At 34.7% G+C, this 24,208-nt stretch overlaps 2 protein-coding genes and 1 long non-coding RNA gene across 4 annotated transcripts; 2 read left to right on the top strand and 1 right to left on the bottom strand.

The window, feature by feature from the left end:
* The first annotated feature begins 1,328 nt into the window (after window positions 1-1,328).
* LOC105320383 (uncharacterized) lies at window positions 1,329-6,151 on the top strand. 2 transcript variants are annotated; one of them, XR_010715229.1, is made up of 6 exons: window positions 1,329-1,572; window positions 2,419-2,499; window positions 2,582-2,789; window positions 4,524-4,768; window positions 4,880-4,996; window positions 5,099-6,151. It is a non-coding gene; the product is annotated as an uncharacterized lncRNA (long non-coding RNA). The 2 variants fall into 2 exon arrangements; XR_010715230.1 differs by lacking the exon at window positions 2,582-2,789 and having other exon boundaries at window positions 1,358-1,572.
* LOC105320384 (WD repeat and HMG-box DNA-binding protein 1) lies at window positions 5,878-20,204 on the bottom strand. Its single transcript, XM_011418311.4, has 27 exons — window positions 20,062-20,204; window positions 19,778-19,889; window positions 19,182-19,333; window positions 18,746-18,854; window positions 18,433-18,530; window positions 18,272-18,317; window positions 18,044-18,136; window positions 17,738-17,844; window positions 17,362-17,446; window positions 17,212-17,259; window positions 16,940-17,099; window positions 16,515-16,660; window positions 15,937-16,121; window positions 15,249-15,330; window positions 14,694-14,859; window positions 14,160-14,271; window positions 13,968-14,076; window positions 13,805-13,866; window positions 13,406-13,520; window positions 12,621-12,752; window positions 12,263-12,474; window positions 11,548-11,645; window positions 10,996-11,081; window positions 10,739-10,867; window positions 10,452-10,528; window positions 10,050-10,185; window positions 5,878-6,282 (listed from the first exon to the last, which is right to left on the bottom strand). The coding sequence occupies exons 1-27, from the start codon at window positions 20,133-20,135 to the stop codon at window positions 6,166-6,168; spliced, it is 3,048 nt and encodes a 1,015-aa protein (XP_011416613.3). The 5' UTR covers window positions 20,136-20,204; the 3' UTR covers window positions 5,878-6,165.
* Window positions 20,205-20,298: 94 nt separating this feature from the next.
* On the top strand, window positions 20,299-24,077 carry LOC105320382 (suppressor of cytokine signaling 5-like). Its single transcript, NM_001319969.1, is given in 2 exon segments — window positions 20,299-20,474; window positions 22,549-24,077. Coding segments are annotated over 2 exon segments (1,347 nt in total). The 5' UTR covers window positions 20,299-20,398; the 3' UTR covers window positions 23,820-24,077.
* The last annotated feature ends 131 nt before the right edge of the window (window positions 24,078-24,208 follow it).

Raw genomic sequence — 24,208 nt, 5'->3', positions numbered from 1 at the left:
ATGGCGCAAATGCCCATTCGGTTTAGTAGTGAAATACAATTTCAAATTTATTTTCCCCCAATTAAATCTATTCAAATATTTTATAATACAACTTTGCAAAAGCAAAATTTCTAACTATAGTCAGTTTTTAATATATTTAACAAAAAATAAGGAAAAAAATATTGTCGGAAATTTTGGTGGTATCGAACCCGTAACATAAAAACCCTAGATATATACGGTTAGCTTATGCCAGGTACTCTAACATCTGAGCCATTTCAGACACAACAAAGGCGGCTTTTTAATTAGTATGTGTGACTAAGGTCACGAATTACCGGACTTGTATTATTTTTTCAATACGTTCAGTTGTTGGGATACAAAATTATATTTTTAATGTATAGTGGGTCATCTCTCCACGTTTTTGTTGATTGAAATCGGTTTGTTTTCCATTAGACCTTAATTAGACTATGAGAAAAATATGGAGCACAGACCCACTCTATAAAAGAAAATGCCTTAAAGTTCTAAAAAATGACAATATTTGCAGGTTTTGATACGTATACGCCTGTTTGAGTCAACATATTCCAAGTATTGAACATACCTACAGGTTACAAACCAATGATTCGTTAAATATATATTGTTTTAATTTATTTCAAAAAAAATCATCAGATTTGTTGATACTTTAATTTTTTAGTAGCCTGGCCAACCGCGTATGGGCATTTTACACGCCTTATCCACCCATCTTCTTTCTAATTTTACAGTAAGCTTTAATAAAGTCAAACTAAAAATGGCACATGCTAAAGTACTAGTTGTTGTTCTTTCTACATAAATACTCATAGACCTAATTTATTCCTCGGAAATGATTCAAATCCATTACAGAGGTCGGTAAGCGATACACTTGAACTTGTAGCAATCTTGTAGTGGTTCATCAATCAATCAACTGTCATTCTTAGCAATACGAATGGTTCATCAACCAATCAACTACCAGTCTTATCAATAGAAATGGTTCATCAACCAATCAACTATTAGTCTTACCAACAGAAATGGTTCATCAACCAATCAATTATCAGTCAGTTAATCATAACTTCACTTCAGTAAGTGTAGTTTTAGTAAATTCTCTCACAGCGAAGTATCAGTTCACGGGGGTTAGCAAAACCAATCGAAAAAGAGTGACTGGGGTTTCGGATACCCTGTCCTGAGTTATTGCTTCCACCAATTTTCGCTTGATATTTCGATAATAATAAATACCTTTGTGCTCAAACTATGTTCATCCATTGATATGAAAAAATGTCCACATTATCTGTTTTGAAACGCCCCCTCTATGGCTTCAGGTTTCAATACACATCCCAAAATAGAAAGTCTACGGAGATTTTGCATTGCATCAGCCATTAGTAAGCTCGGATGATAACGTTGAAAAATTGCGCGAGGTGTCCCGAGTACTTCCGAATGGAGAAAAGATGTAAACATTTCCCATTATAAATCTCCGTAAGAAAATTATTTTCGTACCTGTGAAATTTTATGAGTGAAAAGGGATAATTTGTCAATGAAGATATCTTGGATATATTCCCATCATTGATTTCAACTGTACTCCCTTCACAGGTATGTGAATTTTTATTAAAAATCATCAAAAGTGATGGCCGGGAAGCAATAACTTGGGACAGACTATAGCACATGTCAGTTCTTGGACGAGACGCATAAGGGCAGAGGTTGTCACCAAGATATAATTCGAAGGTTACAACAAGACAATTTTTTTTGCTTTTGAAATTTAATAGTAGAAAATAAAATGAAATTAATTAAATTAAATCAAATTCAACACAATGTTTTAGATGATCTATGTAAAAATGTTTCAGACTGGTCCTTGATATACATGTATATTGAATGCCATAATTCGAATACACGTGCTATATTGTTTCGCGACCGATTAAACAAGCGAACGTAGGACACTATTAACTTCAGAAAAACGCATTAACTACTTAGTCTAATGTTTGCATGCATTGAAAATATGACAAGAATAATAAGATGATATTAATAACCGCAGTCGTGTCATTGTCTTTGCACAAAAAGTAATTATACAAAAGGCGAATTCATTGATTTGTAGTGGATCTACCGGCAGTCCATACACGTAACAGCGGGAGCATGTTTGAATAGCGTTACTGGAGCATATCTAGACGAAATAAACATTTTCACAGACAGAGTGCGAACTGTAAGGATAAGTGTCCGAAAAACAAAAAACACAGAAAAATAAATTTCCAGGGCATTAAAACCAAACTGTCACAATGTACATGCATGTGTCACATCTTTAAAAATCCATGGTTTGGCTTCTTATTACGTAGTTACCTTATGTCACGTGACGTCACTGCCATCAATGAATGCATTGTACAAATATGAAAAAGCCCATCTTTGCAATGCCTTGTTAACTAGCATATATTTTATATCAATACATAGGTACTTGAAGCACGGCTTTCACGGATCGATAGCAACAGATGGTAGTGCTTCGCCGTAAGAAGCTGATCGTACGCTATTCAGGTAAGGTTTTTTTTTTTTTATTATTTTTTTTTTATGAGACTATATACGATACTACATCTGATATTTCCATATCTAAGGCTAGGCAATTCAGTTCCATCGTGTACTACTACCTTAACACTGTCAGAGCGGTTGCTCTCAAAGAATTAATCGCCTATAACAGCGATTGGACTATATATTTTCATTGTTTGAACAAAACCGATTGGAACGAATTGGATAATCCAATGCTAATCCATGGTTCGAGAAAACCGATCGCTATTTAATGCCGCTCATCTTAACTGTTTCTGCACAAGGTAAGGTATTTGGAGTTAACATTGGCACTGTATTAAGATGCAATTATAATCTTGATCTGTTTATGTTTGTGCATATATGTATTGCAAAGTCGAAAGTACATGACAATTTTACCGGTCTCTAGACGAAAAGCTAATGTATATTTTCACCATAATATAATCATTTTAATAGTTGAAGTGCAATAAACATTCTCGAGGTACATTTGTAAAATTTTCATTGGATTAATGGATTTTGAAAAGAATTAAAGCTTGTCCTCTTAATATTATTCTCAAATACAAATTCCAAATAAAACATTAATTGGAAGAGGAAACCAAAACATGAAGAAATAAGGACGTGAAATAATTTTGAGTGCAGATATACTTATTATGCATATTTGAACGGGATACAGTACGGCCTTTACATGACAATTGCGCATAAGCTCAGGAAGGTACACTAAATATACTCCTGTGTCTACATTCCAAAATCGAGTATTTATCTCGCAATTTTTTCTGTCTTGCTTGCTCTTGCTATGTTGTTGATTTGATTCAATAAATATCCTTTGTTTTAACGTTATAAGACATAAATATCTCTATCTGTCGTTGTTAATAAAAATAAAAACAAAAAATTATCAGGTGACCAACTTAGGTCGCCCCCCCCCCCATCCGAAATTAATAAGTTGGAGTACGAAATCAGTTGACTTCAATGTAATACCGGTACTAGTATTTCATTTATGAAAGAATCTCAATGTAAGTAGGTATTTCAGTAAGTTTCTCTCAAAAATGTTTATCATGTTAAAAAAAATAAGTTACACATAACGATAAGAAGAGTTATCGCTAAAACATAAAATCCAAAATAATTCTCTCCTAGTCAGACGCACGCAGTTTAGATTTTAACGATATTAATATATGAGGCCAATATCCAAAGCATTCTTTGATGTTTCTTGTTTATAAAATCTAATTTGATTTTTTTTATTAACAAGACAATTCTGAGGATGATATTTGCGATATCTGTAAAATAAAATCGTCTTTCTGTTTCGATGAAAGTAATACCAATGCATTGCATGATCTGATCTTATTTTATATAAACAGCACAATGCAATCATCCGGTTTTATTTCTCCCGCCATGCAGAATTTTTTTTACCTGCAAAGTTTTGTTCAATGCAATTTTTGTCTATATTATGGTAGTTTTCTTGCATGTCAACATAGTTATGTTGCATGTTGTCATAACTATATTGCATGTCAACATATTTATCTTGCATGTCGACATATTTGATAGAAAAATAACTTGCACACAAGGGGCAGAGATATGCCACCATACTATATATATAATACTACTCGGCCACTGCCAGTACATATTGCTTCAGAAACAATTATGGTAAATTCTAGGACCACGATGTAGGTCAAAACAGCTTTGAATAATTCATAATGTAAGGGTTCTAAAAATAAATGAAATTACATGTACCGCAGTAGTCTTGATTGTTAGATCTCTCTCTCCAATTTTTTGTTGTTGCTGCACATGTATTCTCCTCACGAGTTCGGCAATATCTCCCGTGGGTTCTAAGTTCTGAACAGGCTACTGCAATAATTCGGGGAAGCTAATTAAATTTTCTTGGCGTGTAAACAATCAATTTACGGAATTAAAATAATGTCGAGAGCTCATGGGGATATCTGAACGAAACATAACATGTTGAACACGCACACCTAGGAAAAAAATGCACATAAAATTCTAATAAATTCTCCATTGCTTTGTTTTCTAAGGATCACTGCTGTGTGGTAGCCTCGGGAGAACCATGAGGCAGGAATCACATTCATTCAGTTAATAATTGACGATGGGAGACCTGCTTCAAGATGATATACTATAATCACCTTTCGGTGCATCAGCAAGATTAACCGTCAAAAAGAAAATTGGAGGGAAAAGGAACAGTTAAATGTTTTGACAATGAAGGTACCACATTCTCTTTCCGTATGACAAAGGATTTAATTTCTCCGTGGATCAATAACAGGTACTTTAACAGAAGAGATTTTTTTTTCTCCGTCACTGTTTCTAGATAAATCAATCGCCAATTGTTAAAATGCATCGCCCCATAATCAGAAATCGGCATATTTATTTGCAGAAAATAATGTAACATGGCGGCAATGTTAGCAAAGGACTTTGCGGCGATATTTTTCATCGTTCTTTTTGGAGGATTATTCATTTTTATTTGTATCATTTCCGCAATTAAAGCAGTCAGGTAGGACAATTTTCTATAGAATCGTATCTTAATTGAGGTCTTCTATGTCTCATTCTTTTCTTTATAAAAGCAAAACCTAACGATTCTAGATATGTGTTTCAGAGATCGGAGAAAGATCAAGAAATTCATAAAGGCCAAAGAGGAAGCATTGCGGGCCGTCAGACTAAAACGACAAGCCTATATTAACATGGGCCAGATCGACGAATCGCCAAAACACGTCGTTTCCGACAAAAATAAAGAAAACGTGTCCTTCCAATATAAAGAAACCGAATCGCAAAAAAGTAACAACGAAAAGAGTCCTTGTGGTCCTACTTCTATAAATAACAGCAGGTCACCGCCAAAGTACGAAAAGACATCAACAAATCTTAACAATGAGAGAAATTCACCACAAAATTCCGTATATTCAATCGACACATCGTTACGTCATATTGCTTCCATGGAAAGTCTTACAGATGGCGTCATGAAGTCCTTTGAGGACCGCCACGGACCTACAATACAAAACAACAATAAGAGTTCGGTGTCGGACAATTTACAACGATGCCCTCCGCGGAGTGTGTCTAGTTCCTCTCCAGGAAGTGCAAACATGACGCTACCGGAAGATTACGTCAACGCGACAAAAACGTTACGTCGTTACTCATATCAAGTGGCGTGCAGAGAACCGAATATTGAAAAGGCCGCGCCGCAATTTGCAAAGTCAGACGTCATTATAAAAACCTACAGGAACAACAATGTTGCTTTTGAAAACGTTGCATATAATTGTGATAGGAATCCGTGATTCTAATTATTGTTACTTTTTCTACAAAAATGCACACCTTAATTAATTGAAATGTAGTTTCATCACAAATAGACCTGAGGCCAATTAACAACAACACCAAAGTCTATTTTCACAATATATTTATATGCACCCATTGTTATGAATTCATTTTCACATAATGTAACAGGCAGTATCCAAGACTGTTAAGTCTGGTTGGAAGGACAGAACAATGAAATATTCACACTGTTAGCTCTATAACAAGCACCTGTCTACAACTTCCTTTGCCATGAATGTCTAAGTGCTCTGTCTGATTTATAACCTTGCCATAACAAAATTGTTTTATACACATTATGGTATATATAACAAACAACTTTTTCTATAATAAATTACACATAAAACTCCACTATATCAGTAGTTAGTCTTTGGAGAAGGCAAAGCCCGCCAGTTTGGGGTTGACCTTCCTTGTGGGAATTTCTTCCTCTTCTCGTTTTCTCTTCTTATTATCTCCTTCTTTTGATTTCTGAATCCAGATCTGAAACACAAGAGAGGTGTAAACCACCCGTTAAATGTCGTCCTCACCAGCAGTAGAAACAGTAAGCAATATCCCTTGTAACAAGACACAGAGTTAATGATCTGTTGATGTCATTGCCTACGACACAATTATCAGAATCTAGCATAGATTTGTGTTGCAGATTTGTGTAAACAGGCTTTGAATTGAAGTTTTCAAGCTATCTTCTCCTCCATTCTTTGCTATTTCTCAGGTTTCAATAAAAATATTATAATTTGATTGTCCATCTGCTTTTGACAGAGAAAAACTAAACTGGATTAACAACAGGTATTTTAGCTTCTCTTTTATGTTAATGGATCAGAGTGAAATGGCTGAATGGGAAGATTGGATCAATAACACAGTCTATCACAGAGATAAATGAAAGAGAAAAACAACAATGGAATCAAACAGTGTGAATTTAACAAGTTATTTTATAATATAATTTATTTACATAGCACTTCTGATATAATAGACTAATTTGTATATCACTATTATAGTCAATGCCAATGCCTGCATTTAATGATAATCCCAATGATTATTTAGAATCACACAAAATAAGGAAGGTCCAAAATGATCAACCTCCCCAATCCCCACCACCACAAAAGAGGAGAGAAATTGATGTTACCCCCCCCCCCCCCTTTCCTTAAAAAAAAAAAAAAACCCTGAGGGCCCATGTGCCACATGAGCAAAAGTATCTAAGTACCGTACTATGGACTAAGGAGTTTTATATTAAGAAATACAATACAAAGTTATAAATGCATACAATGCTTTTCAAAAGAATTTAATTTTGATTAATCAATTATTAATGATAAATGATGAACTGGAGTTGTTCTTTGAAAGGTACAATAACTACAATTAACAGAAGGGGTGTACTTAGACTATTTGGAGTTCGATACCTTGTGTTATAATTATACTCGGAGGTAAAATTCATTGCAGAACAAGTGGCTATCAGAAATAACCTGGCACACACTATCATTATCTACAAAACTAGACAGGGAGGTGAGAATGGGTACAAAATTCTATATAAATAACTGTAATCTCCATCTCTCAGTGGATTCTGTGAAACACCGAATAAACATTCTTCACACCTCATTTATATAATGTGCATACAGCAATTTATGTATTGACAATATTGATGGCTAGCTTGCATCTTTCAATGATTGAGTTGGACAAATAATGTGTAACATACTGTCGTGTCATGGAATATGAGTTCATTGACCAAGTTTGTACTTGACATATACATATCTCCTTTCAAGTAAGCGCTTATACTAGATAAATGATAAAAAAAAAACAACACAAGCTAACAAAATTGACTGTTTTTCATAATAGAAACAGCAAAAATAGTGATTGCTTCTCATTTACATTCAACTTAGGTGGTATGGGACATCTGTCAATATTAATGTGGATTAAAGTACATCATAATTGAAATACTTTCACCAGTTTGGAATTTTCAAATTTTACAATATTTAACCAAAAACCAGTTTTTAATATTTGGAGAGGTAAAAATTGTAAAAACCCTAGCGTGATTCGAACTAATGACCTACAGCTTCGTAGTCAACCCTCTAATCCACTGCGCTATGCTATTAGGTGCCAATATTGGAAAAGAAACTACTTACATGTATATAATTACACTTCATTTTCTTGTTTATTTCGATAAACAATATGTCACAACATGGAAGTGTCCAACACTACCTTAATTTGATGTATATCACTGAGCATAATTTTCTGAATCAGTAGAAGTCATTGCCACATCTATTAGTGTGAAGTTATGGACAACTCAAAATAGACGCTTCAAAGAGCAATGGCTCTCTGCCAATTGATTTTATTTTTCTGTATCATAATATCATTGAATAAACCATAGCTTTATAACCGACTGCTGGTGGCTCTTAATCTCTATCATTAAAACAGCATTAGAGCTCTCATTATTGCAACTGGTGGAATGATAGCTCTAAGTATGTCCGACTGAATATCAACCATTATTTGGTGATTACTTCTTTCAGGATAAATTCCGCCCATACCAATATCACTAGACATTAATTACATTACAGAACTCTACTTAATGGCTAAACAATTCAATTGACAAGGGAATGACATTAATAGAGAATTGCCAGATGAGATAATGTATTTGCTGGTAATCTAATCACCATCAATATTGTTGATCCACTGCTCATCAGGTACTTTAAAACACCCAACCCATGGTAATCAAACAATATCTTTTGATAAGCAAATGAACTCCATTCTACCCAAATTTTGAATGCCAGTAAATGCAAATTACACTTCATAAACAGCGATTCATTTTGACAAGCAGTCTTTGTAAAATATGCACAGATTTTGCTCACGATACATGATTTCATTATATGTGCATCCCAAAGGATGCAATAAATTTAGAAATGCACACACACATTTATTTGTTTTCATTTTTTAGCTAAGAAATTTTGATTTCAGAATGTCATTCCTTTCTAAACCTATTAACTAGATGCTCAAAGAGAAATCTCATTGATCAACACATAGTGCATTAACCAATGAGATTCGGTGATACCGGTATACTGTTTATAGGGAAATATTTGCCCCTGCTATATTTTAGCCCCTTAAAGCTCGTTGTCAACAGTGAAATTAAGACTGGGCGAATTCCAATGTCTCAAATTATCTCTCATAATCCACATCTGTGTTTGGGTGAAATCAAGATGGGGCGAAACTATTTGCAAGTATAGAGGGGTAAAATGTATATGGGCAAAAAAAACCTCTGTATACAGTATGACAATGCAGAAAAAATTTGTTGTTGATCAGGATGCCACAGAAAAAATTATAAAATTACTCTCAAACCAGGTTATATTGACAAAGTTTATGCGAAAGGAGACAAATGGCAGTGAATCTGACATTAATAATAACAAGGATGTTCATGCAGAAAGGGTTACTGATCCAGAACCTGAAATAAATGAGTCGCGATAAAGAAATAAAGAAAGCTTGGAAAATTCACAAGTTCTAGAAAATATCTCGCAATGTATTCCAGGCTAAGATTGGAGAATGAAAGCGTTGGGGATGAATTGTTCTTTGTGGAATATTTTTGGACTCACTGTTTTTGGCTTGGGAATCATAGTTCTGATTAAGAGGGGTTTTCTGGACCCATGACGACCATTTTCAAAATGAGTCACTTCACAGACTTAAAATCATGGCAAAGTCTATTAAGGGAAAGTCTGGAAAATCTGATTGACTGAATTTTATTAAAAAAAATGTATATTAACAATGGAAGTAATCTTCTCAGTGTCTGATTACAAATGCAAGTGATCTTCAGAAGTTTTTCATCTTGAAATGACACTTTTTCCCTTTCGTAAATAACAAATACAGACTCTACCACCTACACCTTCAATGGCAAAACCCTTGATCTCTAAAACAACAACATTTTTTCTCTGGTTGATCTTTACTTCAATGCATTAAACATCTGTCCTAAAATTTCCTTGACAAAACATCAGGAGTATGTTTCTTATCATTAGGCATATACATGTTAAACAGTTTGTTTTTCATTTTTGTATCAAAGAGCAAAACACTTAAATTAAGCAAAAGCCCTTCAAAATCCAATCCATGAGTCAGAAAGAGATCTTAGAAGTTAAGAGTTGACACAGGTTAATAACCTGAGATAAAATAAAACTCACAACATGTACTTATAATCCCACACTGCATCTTTTCTCTCAAGATCCTACAGTCTCAGACAAATTATTCTCAATATTCATCAATAAACCTTATTAGACACCAACCTGTCGTTCTTCCTTGGGAATTTTTCGGAATCGTTCAGCTGCGGTTTGTACCAAACTTTCTTCGTCTGCTTCTGGCAATTCCTCCATTAGCTGAGACTTTGTCTCTTCAAACCACAGGTCAAAAGCACTTTTAGATCTGTAAAATACCTAATCTTAAAGACATATGACACAAAAGTAAAGCATTATTATCTACTGGTAAATGGAATTCTCATCAAAATAGTTTACCTCTCTTTATATTTTAAAATTGTTATGATTTAAAGTGGAGAAAATTGCTGCATATTCTTTTTAATTTCAAAATTAACGTAAATTGTGATTACTATTTCTGTCTAATACAGATTTTCAATCCTAGTTTTCTTTTTAAGATTAAATAATATTTATTTCTTTTCAATCCAAACTATTTACTTTTTCTGTGATTCTTCCTGTTTGTCTTCCTCATTTGTTGACTTTACAGAAGTTATCTTTCCCTGGCTCTGAGGAGTCTGAAATAGAAATATTATACATGAACATGATCATGAAAACAAAAAACCCATTACCAAATAATCAAAATTATATATGATAAAAAGATATTTGTTTGTTTTTGTTCATTCTATGTAAACTAAAGAGTAATTAATTGGAAAACACTTTCTATGTTAATTTGAATGCTTCCTCATACATGTAAGAGGTTAGGGGGTTTATCAGAGGATACTCACTCTCTTTACAGCCTTGACAGGTCTCGTATTTTTCAGCATGACCTGTCCTGGACTCGTCTGTTTCTTTTTTGACATGCCGTCAAACACCTGAGTTCCTTTTGTTGGTTCTGGTTTCTGGGGTGTTAAAACCTGGAAACAATGTTGAAAACAATAATAAAACCCCATAAAATACACTGCATATTCTCCTTGTTTTTGCTGAACTTAATATTATAGAAACTGAATGAAAAGAAGACTTGTGACTGAGGTTGTGGACACACCTTGAATGGATTAGACCTCCCTGAAGACCCATAAGATTGGGATAACACCTCATTTTTGCTCTTGGCTTTCAAATTCAACAAAGGCCCTACAAAGAAATGCAAGCATTTTATTTATTGAAAAACTTGAAAACGCAACATTAATCATGTTTATCCACATATACTTTATAGCAGGTTGCCTTGGTAGAAGGGGTAAAATATGTGGAAGTGAATAAATATTGGCAAAAATATCTATAAACCACACATGTTTGGGGTTTACATAAGGATAACATTTTCATTTCTCAGAATTTTTTAAATGTTGACAGTTCATACTCCAGACATATCTTTTATATACTGTAGACCCTTATCAAGCGCAAAGAATTAACATCCATGGAAAATCATGTCAAGTTAATATAAGATTGAATTAAAGTTTGGTATTCATGATTCTACATTCTTTCAATTTGATACAAAACCACAGAATTGCAGAAATATATACATGTACTTCCGTAAGATAGGGATTCTACAGTATACATTGAATATAAATTCTAAAACTGTAGATCTGAATGCGAACATTACCACCAGCACTGTTTGTTTCTGCATTTTCCTGGTCAACCTCCACATCTTCTTCTTCCATCTCTTCATCTTCCTGAACATGATTTTGGTGATTGTGAACTCTGTACAATCAAGATAATATACACTTATAAATACATGTAATACACCAGAACACATTACATGTATATATGGGAACAAAATAAGCCTGTGTTGTGCAAGTGAAGCAATCATTTTAGCACCACATGTAAACATTATATTTGGTGCACTGATCAAAATTCCAGATATCAGTTTAAAACATTAACTTTAGACATAAAACACTAAAACAGCTATGACAAAGAGAACTCCAGCATTCGATAATTTCAACTTCTCTACTAAAGATTTGAAACAAGGCAAAAAGAGAACCATGTGTACATTACATACAAGGCTATTGGTATTGAATAATCTGACGAGTTTCTACATTTCTATAAAATTCATACTTAAGATCAAGAATTTACTGTTGTTTTTTTATGATAGAATATAAAATGACTAAGCTGATTCGGACAGGATAAAAATCCCTGAACAGAAGATATTTGGATTAAAAATGAAACAATATTAACAGTTCCCTTAATCTTCCCAACCTTGCAGTGCTTTTAAATAAAGCAACCCCTATTCAAAATAAATAATCCTCCGACATAGAAAATATATGTTTTATGAAAATCCATATTGAATTTAACTTCCAAAGCAAACTGATGATCTTGACCTTTGAACCCTATGAACCACTTCTTTCTCTTCCTCCTCCACCTCCTCTGCTTGTTCAGCGGACTTCCTCTGAACCACCTCACTGATCCTCTCGGCCAGCTGCATGTATTTCAGGCGACAGGCATATTTAATGGCTAGCTGCAGAGTGTGTGGCTCTGACATCATCTCACAAACCTCTAAAGCCCGAAACTCTCTATCTGATCTAGCAGATAACTGAAATAGAAATATTTATAAATGATAGAACTACCAAAAGGTGCCAAAAAGCAGGGAAATAAGTTATTCATTCTTTGCAGTTAAACAAGCGATAAATGTATGGTTCAATGATAAGTAATAGTAATCCTGTTAAAATGGAAGCTTACAGCAAATAGTTTCATCAGGGCTTCTTGTGAGGGCTTAGCAAGTTCGCTAGCTATTGAAGTGTCATATTCATAACCAATGGTATTCCAGAACTGTAAATGGCTGCTTAGCAACTGTGTTCTGTGAAATACTTCCTACAAAGAAAAATATGATTTTTTTCTTTTCAAAAAGAGTGTAATCTTGAGCACAAAATATATTCCAGATTTTTCCTCCTTCAAAATAAAGTCCAACAAAAGTACATAAATTGCAATTTAATAGAAAATTGAACAAGGGCACCGCACAGCGGAGCATCCCTTGCGACATGAAAAATTGTGTGGGGGATGCATTATTTAGGAATATTCATCTATGAATATGTAAATGAAAAGACCAAATTCTACTAACCCTCCATTACTACAAAAAGGGTTTTTTTTTTTTTACCTATACTAGATCTAAATCCAAAAAATATCAAGTTGTTGATTTGAACTGCTTACTCTCACTTTGGTTTCACAGAAGTGAAGCGGAAGTAGTTATTGTCAAGACTTACATAAAATTTCTGTTTCAAATTGTGTTATTTTAACGATATATTAAAAAGTATTCAACTAATTGACTCGAAAATTAACAGGGTTTGTCCTTTTACCATGCCAAATAAGTGTACGAAGTTTGATAAATATTCCTGCAAGAGTTTTCTTTTAAACTTGTTTCCACGCTGAAGACACATATACATACACGCACAGCAGCGATGCTATATCCCTTTCGCAACAAGTTGCACGAGGGAATAATTAAGATAGGATCATGAAGAAGTCCATACCTCATACTGACTCTTTTCAGTGTTCATTTGACAAAGGGGAACCTGGAAGGGAAGGATTCCCACAGCTGGTCGGGGGAGGACCGGAGGAAAGCGGGCCCCCTTACAAGGGATACACCTACAATACAGTGTTAGTCAACTTGCCCTCATCTACTAATTCTACTTAAGTACAAGAAGTAAAACAAAGAGCAAAATGTTCGAGTGATGTTCTGTACAAAGGAACAAAAGTTATGCAGTATTGTCATGTTCCATAAATTGCAATTTTTTTTATATTTGCTTGAAAATTGAAGGAACGTTTTTGAAAAAGCCGTGGGAGTCATAAAATTACCTCCAAAACTTAAAAATAAGGCAACAGGTTGCATGCTAAATTCTTAAAGTGTAATTCTTCATTCAAGTCCTTACCGTAGTTGTTGGGGATTTTCGTGTACACTAACAATCCAGTAATTATCGGATTTTCCTTTTGTCTGTAAATAGAACAGAAAGCATGTATTTGTATATGGAAATAGATATAACTGCATGTACAATAAATATATCTCATTTTTTTCAGCATTTGTATGAAACTTACATGTGATTTGGTATTTGCTACTTGCACCCAGCTCATCCCAAATCTTCTATTACACATTCTCACTATTCCAGATGTATCCATGTAAAAAGGTGTGCCTTCAGCAGAAAATCTATAAAAAGACAATAAAATCATGCTAATTTACACTGAAGACAGCAACTGAACCTCCATGTGTTTACACTGAGTTACACTTACCCCATCCAAGCCAGTGAGCTCTTGTGGGACAGGGGGAGTGGCTGGTGGTTTATCTGGGTGGCTCCCTCTACTGTCATCAGATGTACTCCAAGACACTGGTCTCCCGGCAAACCTTGACAAAGATTACAACATGAGCACTACACAGCTAGATTCCATACCCATTGACTTATACGTACATATTTTTTTTACAGCAGTCTGTCACAATATGAAAATCATATTGTCAAGTCAAACTATTCTTTGTCAAAATTAAGAACTCGGGAGACAAAGCACTTGACCACTAACTGTAAGATCCTTATTAAGAATGCAGCAAGGAATTACATGAAATAACAACTGTTTTTGGTAAATTCTGGTTTTTCTCCAAAATTGCATCTTAGTCTCTTTTTCAATTAATGTACACAAGCTAAAAATTTTATCCTTAAAAATAATACAGTTCTTGCTGATTTGACTGAGAAATTTAAGTAGAAAGTGCCAAGGATCCTAAAGAAGAAAATGAACAAGCCAATCTACAAGTCAATGTAACATTGAAATGTTTACCCATTCCTCTGTGGTAGGCAATGAGCAGCTGGTTTGTGTGAGCTGAGAGGCACACCACAGGACCTGGTATGGAGAAGATATCCCTCTGGATGCCTCCCAGAGAAAAGATTCTGATTAGTCTCCCTGAGGTGGCTACTGCAATCCAGTCCTCGCCGATTGCTAGAGCCTAACATTATGGAGTACAAGAGAAGAAATCAAAATCAGTGATAACTACACAAAACTGATTCAAGTAATTAGCTTAAAAAAATATTTATTTATTTATTTATCTTTATTAAGTTCACATTGGAACATTTTTAAATGAACTTAAATGTACAACCTGATATGTTTTTACTCCTTACAGTAAAATTAAACAGTGAGGACCATTAACATGTGAGAGAGCTTTATCAATGACATAAAAGCTTTGACCAAGTCAACTCTCTGATAAACCAGTTATTTACTGATGTTCTGTTTTGAAGAATTTTACATATTTAGTACATATTTGGATTTACAGTCCAAATATTAATCTACTAAGCAAGTCATACTACTTATTTAAACTTGAACAGCTTCTTTACTAACCTCTATTGCTTCTCCATCATCCATGGGAATGGTCCACTCCTTAGAATTATCCCAAGATCCAAAATGCATGCAGGTCAACTTACTGAAACATTACATTGCAGATCTGTATATATGCAGCCATACCAATATATGGTCTGAACATTGGGTTGTAGATATGGTATAAAAAATTATTCCTTTAATCTGAATCCACCAGATGTACTATACAATACATCCAGCTCCTTTTATCTTACATGCATATATTGAATAATAAGAAATCCCTTTTTAAATCAAACTAATAATAATCCCCAAAATGTATTCAAAATGATGACTTTTCTTTTTATACATGTACATAATTACATGTACCATAATTGATGGCTTCAATGAATTGTTCTTATGAGTACAGACATAATATTACATGTAACATAATAGAACAGACACTAACTGACAACTTGAAAAGAATCTGCTTTCCATAGTACAGATAATGAACATGTACAGTCAAACCTCGTTATCTCGAACTAGATGGGACTGGTTAAAAATTTCGAGATATCCTAGTATTCGAGATATCAAGGGTAAAATACTTAAAGTTTAAAGTGTTTTGGACCTAAAAATCACTTCGACAGATCCATTGTATTCAAGATATCGGTGTTCGAGATACCGAAGTTCAAATGTACTGTAATTGATGACTTAGGAGTACAGACACTGAGCAGACCTTGGGTCAGAGTCCTCCCCTGGGCTGGCTAGGACCACAGCTTCTGTCGAGACGTCCCCCATAGTGTAACCCGCTGAGTTTGTTAGGTGCATGGCATGGTGTATGGCCGTGTTGTGGAACTCGATATCTATTGACTCCTCTTCTTCTGTGTTAAACTGCTTTATAATTCCAACAGCATTCCACATCTACGCGAAGGAAAAATATCATCAATGAGACCATTATTTGATAATTTAAATGTAAGATTTGTGAAATTAATAAAATAAAAAGAAAAAAAATTGTAAATACAAATATCTCTACCTAAATTTTACCAAGTATATTCTTAAACTTTAAAAAAAAACTTACCAATTAGTAAAATAACTACCACATAGTTTAACACTTTTACAGAGGTAGACAAAAATTTTCCAAAGTCTACCAAGGTAAAACATTTTGAATCAGAAGCAATGAAAGTATTGATCTTCATAGTTTATTATTATATACATTGTAAGATATTACAAATTTTCAACCACCGAATCATTACAATGTACAGGTACAACATAAACCATTTGCTTATTAACTCTAGAGTATCTTAAAACACTGACCATGAATCTGCTAGAGAGGTGTTTGGGGGTGGATCCTGGCTGGAAGGCCCCTTGAGGGGGTGTTGGTACAAACCCCGGTCTCTCAATGATTCTGGTCTGTACTGGGATGACCGGAGGAGCCTCACCATCCTCTGATGCCAAGTCATCTACAACAAAACCAGTCTTACATGCAGCAGTTTAGTGTAAGAGTGTGTATTTTAGAATAATAGACTGATACCATACAACAAATGCTTATGGAGCAGGGATGTGGTTTGCAGAGGAGAAAAGGGAAGACATCACATCAGCTTTAAGTCTGCACTAATCTCAAGAATTACCATTTTAACTTTAAAATCCACTAAAATCCTCATTTCCACATCCCAAAAAAATCACATCCAAATGGGAATAACACTCATGAAAAAATCAAAGCGAATTTCTGAATGATTTACCATCAAGGGGCTTTAAGACACTGGCTGGTGTTGAGTCATTGCTGTCTTCATCGAAAATCTGCTCTTTACTCGGCTCATCAGAAGCTTGAACTAATTCTGCGTCATCATCGTCATCCTCAAAAATCCCTAGAGTCTCTTTTACTCTTTGTTCCTTTACAGGCTATAAAAAAAAGAAAGTCTGCTAATTTCTTGAGAGATGCTGTGTTTAACATACAGAGAGTAATAACTAGTAGGTCAGGTTTTAACCCTTATTGAAGCTGTTCAAGTAGTACCTGGTTTCCTCCTTTAAGATTTATTTCACTCAAAAGTCCAAGCTGTCCCTAGAAGAAAACAAAAAAACCTTGAAAATATATAAGATGCTTGAGTTGTCTCCCATTCATTATGTACAAACCTAAAATCAAGGGATTAAAAACTTATCTTACCTCTCTATCACAAAATGCTATTTCTGTCTGGTTGCTAGGATTCCAAGATAGTGACATGATGGACAATCCACTCTCATGTTTAAACCTAAAGTAAAATAACAAGTTTCAGTGGATGTTTTCAATGATGGTTAATATTTACATTTGTACATAGGACCTAGAAGTAGCATTAGAGATTAAATTTGAACAAAAATCGTCTACAACCCAGTCAATCAAGCATGCATCACCTGAAAATGTTTCTTTGATGGGTTTTTATAAACATTAATAAATACATACAAAAATAATACATTTCAACCACCAGCCCAACTTGCTTTAAATTTCTCCTCATTTTCCTTCTGTTATCTGCTGTACATAAGCTTGTCAAGCAGTTGTATCATACCTATCCACACAGGTTTTGGTTTTGAGGTCAAATATGAGAATATGGCCGTCATAACATCCTGCCGCCAGGTGTGTTCCGTCAGTTGAGAGATCCAGGACAGAGTACACCTACATATACAGTCACCATAATTACAGATATTTTATCAAAGGTTAAGAGGCATTCAGCAAAACTTTCAAAGTGATATACATGTACATATAAGGTGATTGGCAATGGGAGGAATTTCATTTTCTTTCAAAGATTATTCGGTCAAGAGGTCAGGTAGAATAACAGATGAGTGAGAAAAAACTGAATGTTTTAGTCACATACTCCAGAAAACTGACTGTCTTGTATTGATCCAGTTGTTGACCAGGAATTTCTGTCGTAGATCTGGATCTCATTCTCCAAAGGAACATACAGGAACTAAAATTTAACAAAACAATATTTGCAATTCAATGTATGTGCCATTATACACACACTTAAAAAACAACCATCAGAGTGAGAAATAAAGTTAAACACAGATGTGAATCTATTTTGTCTTATTAGTATTATTTTTACCTGCCCATTCTTTTCCCAACATAGCCTACACAATCCTTTGGTCAAACTGTTTAAAAGATCAAAAACACATTGCATTACAATTTCAATATAACATGCATATAGCATATTAGCACACATGTTCAGAGAACTCAAATATTGGTGTTACTGAATTCAAATTTTACCTAATGTCACCCACTTTGGGAAGGATTTGGAACTTTTTCACTTTCTCCTTATTCTCAACTCTCCATATCACCACACTTCCATCACAACTAGAGGATGCCTTGAAAATTAATATACAGAAGGGGAAAATAAGATTTTATGTTATCAAATATGAGCATATAAAATGCTGGGTTACCTGTTTAGAAATAAATTATCTGCATGTGCACATAAATTGTACAAAACCTTAACTCTGAAAGCTTAAAAGAAATTATTCACAGGTTTTAATCAAAATGGTTAAGCCCAGACATTTTTTGGCATTCAACACAGTACACTAACCAGAAATTCTTCTTTAGGGTCTAAGGCTACACTTAATACAGGGGCCTCATGTCCTTCAAACTTCTTGGTGTCCCCAGAGGAAATGTCAACAAGTTTTATTGTGAAGTCACTGGAACAAACAATATCTACATTATGTATATTAAATTGCAAAATGCACTCCTTTTAACAAGACAATCTCCAATAAAAGAAGGGTTTTTGCAGTCCAAAAATTCTGATTAGACAGTAATACAACTTAACATTACTTTCAATTAGTGTGATATGGTTATATGGAAGATGTTAATCTGGTGAACTTGTTTCATTACAACATAACTCAAAATGATATCACTCCAAAGGATATATCATATTTAAAATTTAAAAGCATTTCTGTGTTGTACTATATTTATTTTTATTGCATTTTTCAATAGACCAAGTGAATGAATAAAGCAGGTGTCCACACCTAGATCCAGCTACTAATGTCGTTACCATCTGGTTGATGCAGAAATGGTTGGCAGGGGCAGTAAATCTTGCCAGAATCCCATCAGGAGAGCCCCCTGGGAAAGTATATGCCTGCACAGTGTTTGCATCAGTAGCGATGTAAAATCTGTCATTCTGTGAAAAAAAATACGATGGAAGTCTTTGACATCAATTCATCATCTCTGTAATCAAGTCATTTTATGGAACCCCCCCTTTAGCTTATCAGGTTTTAATACATCATTATACATGGCTAAAAAATGTGATGTCAATGGGGATTTTGTATTGCAACAGACCCGAATGATAATGATAAGAAATTGTGCGAGGTATTCTGAGTGGCTTCGTAATGGAGAAAAGATGTCAACATTCCCAATTAAAAATTACCTTAAGAAATCTACTTATCTAGCGCCAGCGCTCAAACCAGTGTGTTGAGTCTGACATCACATACTCCCATTAAATTATTTCTCCAATCAAAGATCATCATTCAAAGTTTTCCTCTGGCATGGATGACCCTAACATGCTCAATCACTTGGAGATGTTTTAACTTAAGTAAAAAATAATTTTTTGAAATTTGTTTAATACCTTGTATGCAACACAGAATGCCTTATCACCAGTTCCATGGGATATAGCATCATCATCCTCCGCCCCTTCCCATATTCTGACATCTCCATCTGAGCCACAGGTCAAGATATATCTGATAAGCAACAAAAAAAATAAAATACATTTACGACTAATTTTGTACTAACAGAATAATATCAAATGAACAGATGAATGAAAATTTTAGCATGCACATTCCATTTCAACAAACAGCCTAAATCAGGATTCCGTAATTGGTGCATTATACCACGACTGACCAAACTACTTACTTTCCTTTATCGTCATAGCACAAACTTGTTAATCCTTCGCTGTGAGCGTATCGCAACGGCGAACAGGACGGCATTATCAGGTTTACCTCCTTGTTTGATAAGCGCGCCAAAAATGTCTTTCTGTATGGCGATCCCGATCATATTTCTTAAAAAATAAGATATTTGTGTAATTCAATATTGGTGTTATGTAAGTTATGTCTTAGTAAGGGTATGTTCAGTTTGAAAAGTAATACAACATAGATTGACTTTTTTAGGAGTGAAAACATGATTGATAAAAATACTCATGGGTTGATTTTTTGCTGGCAACGAATAGACCATACACCTACATTATTAGAATATGACATCACACCCTCCACTCCTCTTCACTTCCTGCGACAATGCCTATGCCTTGATCAGAGCGAATATGTCTAATGGTATGTTTTTTATGTTTTGGTCTATATTTTGCCTGTTTTTTATTATTTTTTTCCACTTATCAAAGATAAATTGAACTGTGTAAGACCGAGAACTGCATCATTTGCACTATTTATCACTGTTCTGACAGCATGTTTCTTTGTTTATATTTTACCTAATTGATGATATTTCAGTTATTTGGTCAACTTTCTCTTCAGAATAAAACTTATGCAGACTATGTTAATGATTATCGATCCCTTCATATGCGTAACAAATTTAATATTGCATAGCCACTCTTTAAAATTTACTATTTGACACTTAAATAATTTGGTATATAATTACACAGTTTAACAGGTTGGGACCAATCTCCCAAATGGGATATAATAGCCCGTTTGGAATATAATAACCCAAATGGGATATAAATTTAAAGTGCCAAAATTTTTTTTTATTTTTAAATTTTTGACATAAATCCGCATTAAATGGGAATCAAATGCAACAACTTTTGGTTATTAATAAGAAGTTTTTCTATATGTCTATAGTTTGTAAGATTGATCCCCAAGAAGTTTTTGATATACTGAGGGATCAATATCCATAATAGTACAGCTACAGAAAAAGTTGTTTACCAAAAGTTGTTGTATTTCATCTATTCTAATGCGTAGTTATATCAAAATTTTTTATTTTTTGCACTTTAAATTTATATCCCATTTGGGCTATTATACCCCAAACGGGCTATTATATCCCATTTGGGAGATTGGTCCCAACCTGTTTAATGCTGGTTCAACCTGTTTATAATGCTTTGACTAAAAAAACTTCAAACTCGATATTTTCTTTTACATATTCATTTTGTGCGAATTCCTTGATACCATAACATTTTGTCAACAGTTGATTGGTGGAAATAATCATTTGTTCAATGACAGCTCACAAACAACTCATTGACAATAAATTTAACTTGAAGTCACAGATCGTTAAGAATTAAGAGACGTTGTATTTGGCCATACACATTTAAACCAAGTAAACCTTAGAAATGATAGTTTCAATCTATTTTTACACAATGTCTGAGCTACATAGCAGCATCCTTTCATGAAATGTCTGTAGTATATCAAGTCTTCTTAGCTCAGATGTTAGAGTGCTGGCATGGTATTCCAGAGGCCCTGTGTTCAAGTTCTGGTTGAGTCTTGACTTTTTCCCCACCTATTACATTTGGCACCATATGTTCAAAACCCACATGCTCTGTTATTTCCAAGGAAATGCAACACATGCCTTGTAGCATTTCCTTAACTTGCATTTTTCTACATAAAAATTTGAGAATTTTACCAAGTGTAGGAGTATGTCACCTGGTCTCTTCCTTACTGTATAGGGGTACTTGATTCCCCAATCCTGCCATTTTCTACTAAATCATGAGAACATAAAGCGCTGAACTTTTGTATTGATTACATTTAGTATACAGCTTTAAAGAAAAAAAATGCAAGATTTTAGAATCAATGAGAGGAGTTTGCCTGGATATTAATTTCGTGCATTTTATTAGGAATCAACAGTATCAGGTCTTAGTTGCCTAGTGGTTAGGTGCTGGCACAGATTGCAAGAGGCCTTGGGTTTGAATCCTGGCTAGCTGAGACTTGAATTTTCACCACCTGTTACGTTTGCAAATTCAATGTTTTTCAGATACAGGCAAATCTATAAATATTTAATAGTTATAATTTTTTTTAAGTAACCTAAACCATGTGAATGTTAGGCGGAGATTCAGTAAACAATTTTTAATTTTAACGGAAACAGGTAGTAGTTTTATTTTTGTCAACACAACAAAGAGCAATTCATCAAATGAGCACAGAAAATCAACCTCTGAATGAAGTATCAATGTTCATTCAAAAGCATTGAAAGTTTTTAAGGTTTTGAAATAAAAAAAAAATGTCTTGGAATAGCATTCCTTCAAGTTATCTCCCTTTTGGACCTCCTTGTCAACTTCGATATATGGAGTTCATGGTTTAAGAAGTAAACATGTGACTTTTTGGGCGCAGTTGCTAGATAATATCTATTTCATTATTTTGATGGCAAAATGAGAGGCAGCTGTTGATTTTAATTGATTCATTTATATTTCAGATGAGGACTTTGCTGGAAATAGTGCAGAAAAATTACTGCCAAGCAATGCATCCTCCAATGAGAACACAAGGAGGAGAGTCCCGATCAATCTCGGAGGACATCGGCTTCATAGGTCCTCTGTACGGCCTTTCTTCTGTTGTGGAAGTCAGCTCTCCTTAAACAGCATTAGCGATTTCATTCAGACATCAGATCAGTCAGACTGTGACGATGGGTCAGATCTTATGGCAAATTTATCTTTATCCAAAAAAACACAAAACAGACGCAAAAAACCCAATGAAGGACGCAAGAAATTTTGGACTTTGAAGCTCAGAGGAAAGTTGCATGTACCAAAAAGGTCAAATTACAATACAAATGAGAATGATTCTACGGGGAGCATTGTGTGCACATCATTCAGAAAGTCATCAGATGAAAGTGAAAGTGGCATTGAACAGACTAGTGCAGGTGCTTCTGCACAACCACAGGAAGTGTTTGTAACTCTACGCCCCATTAATTTTGATGAACTTTACCCAACAGAAGACATTGATCAGAGAAGAATTCAACAGCGAGCTCGAGAAATGGAGGAGGGCATTGATGTACAAAATGCTTGTATTCTGATACCTCAATCAGCCGATTCATCCTCAGATGAGGAATATGACTGCCCCCAGCCTTTAACCCAGAGAAATAGTTTCTCTTCCTTTGCGGAAACCTGGCAATATGGTTCCTTCTCAATGTTGCCTACACATTCCAGCATTCTCTCCCCCTCAGTCCGCCCACATTCCCAAGTCGACTACATCCATTGTCTAGTGCCAGACATTGTAAGCATAACCAACTGTAGCTATTACTGGGGAGTCATGGATCGCTACCAGGCCGAGAAGCTCCTAGATAAAAAGCCGGAGGGAACCTTTTTGTTGAGAGACAGCGCACAAGAGGAGTACCTGTTTTCAGTCAGCTTCCGGCGATATGGGCGATCTTTGCACGCAAGAATTGAGCAGTGGAACCACAAATTCAGCTTTGATTCCCATGACCCAGGTGTTTTTGCATCAGAAACAGTTTGTGGTCTAATAGAACATTATAAAGATGCCAGCGTTTGCATGTTTTTTGAGCCATTGCTTACCACTCCCTTGCATCGTACAGATCCCTTTAGTCTTCAGCACATGTGCAGATCAATTATTTGTGATCGTATAACATACGACGACATTAACGTGCTGCCCCTTCCACGGCAGTTGAGAGATTACATGAGATATTATCATTACAGGCAAAAGATACGCACACGCAGATATGACATGGCTTAAAGCGTTAAACTGTGTGAATGATTCTAGAGGCATTAGACTTTGACTCAAAGTGGACTTGGATCATAATATTCAGACTGGTGCATTATTTGTTGGATCATGTTCATATTTGAAAAATGGACACCAACAGTAAAAGTAGAATATATTTTGTCTAATGACATATTTATTACTATCTCCCTTGTTTTTAAGGGCTTTATATAGTGTATACTGGTATTGTACTTGTTGGTACTGTTGCTGTTTCACAGCAAATTTTTCAAAAAATTTTATAAGGATTTTTTACCTTATGGATGAAGGGTAATACTGTACTTTCTGTTTTAAATTTCCTCAAATCATGACATATTTACATGGAAATCAGGAATTTACTCTGTGTATTGTAATTGGTTCCTGTTACC

Source organism: Magallana gigas, chromosome 6 (genome assembly GCF_963853765.1).
Source record: "Magallana gigas chromosome 6, xbMagGiga1.1, whole genome shotgun sequence".
NCBI lineage: Eukaryota > Metazoa > Mollusca > Bivalvia > Ostreida > Ostreidae > Magallana > Magallana gigas.
The sequence above is the reverse complement of the archived record's forward strand: the minus strand, read 5'-3'. Positions and strand labels throughout refer to the sequence as shown.